General features: G+C 37.4%; 1 protein-coding gene across 1 annotated transcript; it reads left to right on the top strand.

Moving 5' to 3' along the window:
- Positions 1-3,719: 3,719 nt before the first annotated feature.
- Positions 3,720-4,418, top strand: LOC147455220 (uncharacterized). Its single transcript, XM_086515223.1, has 4 exons — positions 3,720-3,796; positions 3,914-3,938; positions 4,016-4,109; positions 4,179-4,418. The coding sequence occupies exons 1-4, from the start codon at positions 3,720-3,722 to the stop codon at positions 4,322-4,324; spliced, it is 342 nt and encodes a 113-aa protein (XP_086371349.1). The 3' UTR covers positions 4,325-4,418.
- Positions 4,419-6,195: the final 1,777 nt, after the last annotated feature.

The raw sequence follows: 6,195 nt of genomic DNA, 5'->3' as shown, positions 1-6,195 counted from the left end.
ACAATCCAAACTACCACATTGTTGTCAATGTCTAAGATAATGTGTATGTATACGTGTGTGGAGATACCTCACTCATTATGTATGTATACATGTGTGGAGATATTAATGTGGGGAACTATAGTGAATTAGGATAGACATATTAACCTATAATAAGAACCATTATAATACCTCTTCTATAGATGGATAGTGTCCATGCATGTATACAATACTATAATACTATTTATGATATACACATTAACCTATAAGAAGGATTATGGTACCGCTTGTATAATTGATAGTATACATGCCTATCGCTCCTTATGTACATAGAATATCAAGTTATAGATAATGAAACACTAGACTTGCCTTATATATTTCAAAAATTAGACAAATTATATGTATATTAAGAGGTATTTGCTACATAATAATTTTAATATATGTGAGTCACGATATAGTCTAGCTGGATAGTGGATAGTAAAGTCATTACTGCACTCAAAATTTTCTCTACTCATATCAACATAGCCTAGCATGATGCTCCCACATCTCGTGATTGCTACCCTAGCCGCCCACTCTGGCCAAGATCCAATACGATTTTGTGTAAATGTATAGGATAATTATTGCACGAATAGGATAATTATTACAATATCCAATAAGATAAGATGATAATAATGATAAGATGTTTATAAGCCATGCAATTACCTACAAATATAATGCATGATAATAATGATGAAACTGCATGTATGATATAGTTGGATAGTGAGATAGGATATAAACAATAACCTAGCTACAATATGTTCATAGAATATCAAGTTTTTGATAACTAAGCACTAGACTTGGCCTATTTATCTCACAAGAGAATATAAATTAATATTAGACAAATTAGACTTGCCCTAGATGGTAGTCTAAGTTTACCAAAATACCCCTACGATATGACTACCTTCTCAAGATACCCCTAAAATTTTCAAAACTCCTGAGACACCTTTTGTTTGTAACTCCCAAAATATCCGTTACTATTCTTTTTTACTTCTAATCTAGATGGGCCGGGCTTGATCTATCCGTCTATTACATTTCTAAATGTCTACGTCATTACATGACTTATTACGTTTATAAGCTGGTGATGTTATAAATTGATGTCGAATTATATTTGCAATATTCAAGCAATAATGTAGTATACTACTTGATCCTTAATATATGATCTGCTAGTAACAATAATTGGCCCTAGATGCTAGTTTAAATGTTAAAATGTCTATATATTGGGCCATTCTTTATAACATGTGCGAGCTACAATATAAATAGTACGTACATGAGGGAGTATAGCTCGTAGCCATATAGTAGGATCCAACTGGAAAATCCCTAACCCGTTTTTGACCTACATGTCGTTAAACAAAGTATACTATATCCCTATAAGTACGCACTTCTCCATAACAACTGTAATCCCCTTGTCTAGTCCGAAAATTCCCCTTGCATAGTGCATTAATATTACCAAGAGCTCGAACGAAGAAATGAATATCTCAATAAGTCAACACAGCTAGTTTAGTTAAATAGTGATATAGGATATAAACACTAACGCAGAACACATATTATACCCCTTGTATAGATTGATAATGTCCCTACATATTGTATACATGTATAGATGGATAGTATCCTTGCATGTATACAAATTATTCCTCTAAAGCTACATGTTTTGACTGTCTACAATATACGATATAACGAGAACACGATAATAATTATGGTACCATGAGTTGAGTAGGATAGTGAGTTAGAGATGCGTCCTGCCGAGTGCATAAAGGGGCTAGAGGCACTCGTTGTTTTCATGCGCTGTAGGTGCTCGTAGATGGCACACGACAAATTGAGCACAGAAGAATTCTCCAACCATCCAATGCACAAGTCATAGAAGAGCTGGTGGACAATCACCTCCAGCAGTTTCTGGAAAGTTATTTTCCTCTTTTGGCCACTTACGACCTGCCAGAGGCAGTTTGCAAAGCAATGCTCTGTAAAAACTCGTATTGAAGTGGAATTTTGTAGCAGCTCCAGAGCTTTTGTCCAGCCTCTCCAAGTGCTAGAACCAGTTCATTGGACTCCAAAGTTAGGCGCTTGTAGGGGCTCAAGGTCCTCCATGCGCTCGGCATGACGGAGCTCTTAGCATATATATATAAGGTCAAGAGGTAGTAGTAGTGTTAGAAAAAAATTGGGGTCCAGTGTATCTTAACCGGCTGAAATCCTAAAATCCCGATTACATTTTGAACTTGCCTTGATATAAACCAGAAAATTTACACAATCACCGGATTTAGGTTCAAATTTTGACCTAAAAACCGTGAAAAAAATACATTTTCCCTTCGGTTAGGAATAATGTATTTTTTAGCCCTGGGTACTAGTGTAGTTGACCACAAATTTTGACCTGAAAACCCAGAGAATCTCCTTATTATCTTTGGTTAAGAAAAATGTATTTTTCTCCACAAGCTGCCACCAAAGTCGTGCTGTACTGAATATTGAATTTTTGCTGCCATGAACCGACCCACTCGCCAGCTTGTCCCGCCCAAATGGCCAGCAACGCTCTCTCTCTCTCTCTCTCTCTCTCTCTCTCTCCCCCCAGCCCTCTCCACCTCTCCCCACACCCTCACTCCCTCTCTGATCATTTGATCTCAGTTGTATAGGTCTTCTGCTCTAGCAACTTCCACATGCCCGTTCTCTCTCTCTCTCTCAGCTGCGGCACAGATAGCCAAGCCGCCATCGCTTGGATTTATCGTAGGTGAGGGCGCGGTACACTAGCACCCTGTAGGCCGCCATCGCTTGGATTTCTCGAAGGTGAGGTGGTACACTAGCATCCTGCAGACCGTCATCACTTTTACTTCTCTCTCTCTCTCTAAAACTCTCGTCCCAGCTCATGTGTAGGAGCTGCAGTTAACACCTGGAGCAGCTCTCTCCATGTCTCTCAAAATCCCAGCTCATGTGAGCTCATGTGAAGGAGCTACCACCCTCTTTCAGCTTGTTTCAACTGAGCCAGTATAGCAGCCAGGCCGCTGTTATTGCGGAGGAATCCCCGTGCAGGGTTTGTGGGACAACGTCGTCTACGTTGTTTCTGTCACTGAACGCTTGCATGGTCCATTGCGAGAAGGTTGCCCAAATCAGTTGTGGAGGCTTCAATTCGACCTCTTGAAAAAGACGTCGCCTGTCGCATTCCTCAGACTATGTAGGCATTTGAGTTCTCTGAAATTGACGAGGTGGAACTTATTAATCAAGCTCTTTAATCTCACTATGCTCCAGATTCTGAAACTAACAGTGCATGAAGAAACCTAGTTTTAGTGTAGCTTAGTCGCAAATGCCCTGTTCGCATGAGTAGATGGACTTAATTGTAAAAAAAACCCAGCTTTATTGTAGGTGGTTGCTTGAATGAGTTATGCATGTAATCCATCTACCTTTGGCTTAGCTTTTTATCTCTCTTTTAAATTGTAAATGGTTTCGAACTTGATTTTAATCAGTTAAACAAAGTTACCCATGCTTCTAAAAGAGTGGCTCACTAACAACTTGATGAAAGCACGAGCTTTCTGTGCAATTTTCTTCCCAGTGGGGTTATCTAGAGTCAATGGCCACGGAACTCATTATAGAAATCTTCCTAGGTACCCTTCACATCCTATATGTTGACCACCCCTCTCACACCCTAGGCAAGCTCTCCCCTCCTCTCATCCATGGCATGCCGGCTCCTTTGATTGACTTGATGGCTTCCTACTTTGATTGACTTGATGGCTTCCTATTGTGAACTTGGCTCGAATAAGCCGTCTCACCACGATGGCAGCTCCCTCTCAGAGGACACACACATGTATGTTGTTTTGTCTCTAGGCCTAATTCGGCCTCTAGAAGATGTTCATCAAGCTTTCTTTCTCTCTCATTAGTGACACAAACTCAATTATCATACTCAAATTCTCTTGAGCGACAGTTTGCAATATCTAGAGATTGGGGAGGTGTTCATAGGGGGCATTTCCATGTCTCTACTCAGTAACTCAGAGGAGATAAATGTGATTCCTCTTGCATATCATAGATGCAAAAGGGATGGCACCAAGAAGATCGCCAAAAAACACAAGTAGACAACACTGGCCATGTACCACAGTTGGTTGATACTTGGAACCAACTAAGTAAGTCTTGTGAAATACTACGTAAGTGATTCATGAAAAGTATTTACTAATGTATGACCTGCTTTCCAGGTATCCAAAAGCATGGATGGGTGATACGATGCATCACATATGGATTGATGGGACTTATTTCAAGTTTTCAAATTATTTTATTGAGATTGAAAGAAATAAGGATTTCAGTTATATGTAGATGCTTGAAGTCTTTGTTCAAGAATTGAAATTTCTCTTTTAAGGATTATTGATGAAAGCTTGTATTTGATGACACAAGCTATTTAAAAGTTAATTGAAATTGCCTCATATGGCATTTGGTGATTGTCTTTTTGTGTATTACTGGTCAACTTTGAGTTGTTGTGAAGCTCTCTTATATTTGTCATATTGTCACTCTAAATTGTTTATCTGGCAATTGACAGTGTATATCGTGAGAAATGAAGAGGTAAAATGTACTTTTAAAATAATCTTCTTATACTTTGAAAACAATCTTCTTGCTTGTGTTAAGAGATAGGACATGAAATCTTTGTGTGATGAGAGAGTGATAAAGTAGGCAAACATCCAAACATCTATTTCACAATGTTACTATGCTTCTTGCATGTCATGGTAAGCAATGATAACAATCTTCCAAAGTATACACTATAGACACTCTTTAAAAAGTGTAGTCACCCATAAAGAAAGCAATCCATTTATATAACATGTATCAAATACATAGTATTAATTATTGAATAAAATTACCATATGATTGGCTTTGAATACCATATTCTACACCATCATGGAAGCCATAGTGCTATGATACCAATTATATTTCTCCTTAAATGAACTAGTAGTCTATAGCATTATAGAAAAAATCTAAAGGTACCTATAAGATCTTTTCAACTGGCCTTGAACTCAAAGATTTCTACTCAATAGAGAATCTATGCATGCTCATGCGGATGTGGGTGTATGTGTTTGTGTAAGAGAGAGAGAGAGAGAGAGAGAGAGAGAGAGAGAGAGAGATATTTGTAGCTTATTTTCTTGTTTATAATGTAACTCTACGATTAATTATAACACCAAAAATTTTAGTACCTAATTGTTTTTCATAAACTATCATGTCTAAAAGCTTAGCTTTGTGTTATTATTCTACACTATTTCTAAACTTGATCACATTTATTACAAATAGGAGTGCCAGTATTTCTACATGGCAAAAAGCTCTCAAATTTTTTATATGTGGAAATGAAGATATTTCCGATTCTCCATTCTATTATTTCTATGTGGAAAAAAATCTCCCTAAAAAAATTTCATGTGGAAATGAGGATATTTTCGATTGATGAAAGTGGGAAAAAAAGTTAGAAAAGTTATATTGCCACTTTGGATATTTATTATCATAAGGAAAAAAATTCCCCAAATGGAACAATTACATATTATTATTTAGGAATAAAGAATTTCTCATAAGAAATATATGTATTTCATGATGGGAAAGATATTTCCTTTATGAAAATGATTTCTCCACGTCGGAAACTCATCAGGGGATTTGTTATGAAGTTCTTGTGGTGCTTGGGAAGATGGAAGGGTAGATGCGTACTACAAAATGGAACTTAAAGCTAGAGGATGTTCATTCTAATGTTTCCAAAACTGGAAAAGCTATATCATTTTGGTTGAGTGAAGGAAGTACAGCATCGTAGTTTCATTTGTAAATTGATTTTTGGCTATTGTGACAAGAGCTACGCTCAAGAAGTGGCTAGTGATTTAAAAAAGGAGATCTTGCATACTAGATGACATTCATGTCTAATCTTATTTCATCTTGCCAACTTGTGCACCATGGTATGATTAATAATATCACTATCCTATATGGCACTAATTTGTGGCCTTTTACATTTCAATCGTTTTTCACATTACGTTGTGGTCATGCATCTTGTATGGTTCTTTGAATCATCTTACCTGCCATCCCCTCAAACCAATGAAGAATTAGACTTTTGGATGGGCAAAAAAAAAAAAAGATAGAGAAAGAGAGAGAGAGAGAGAGAGAGAGAGAGGGAGGGAGTTTTCTCCAACAGAACCCCTCACACACACACACACAGACACACACAGAGAGAGAGAGAGAGAGAGAGAGAGAGAGAGA

This window comes from Adiantum capillus-veneris, chromosome 6 (assembly GCF_014529385.1).
Source record: "Adiantum capillus-veneris isolate H3 chromosome 6, ASM1452938v2, whole genome shotgun sequence".
Classification (NCBI taxonomy): domain Eukaryota; kingdom Viridiplantae; phylum Streptophyta; class Polypodiopsida; order Polypodiales; family Pteridaceae; genus Adiantum; species Adiantum capillus-veneris.
Note: the sequence above shows the minus strand (reverse complement) of the source record. Positions and strands in the feature narration are given on the sequence as shown.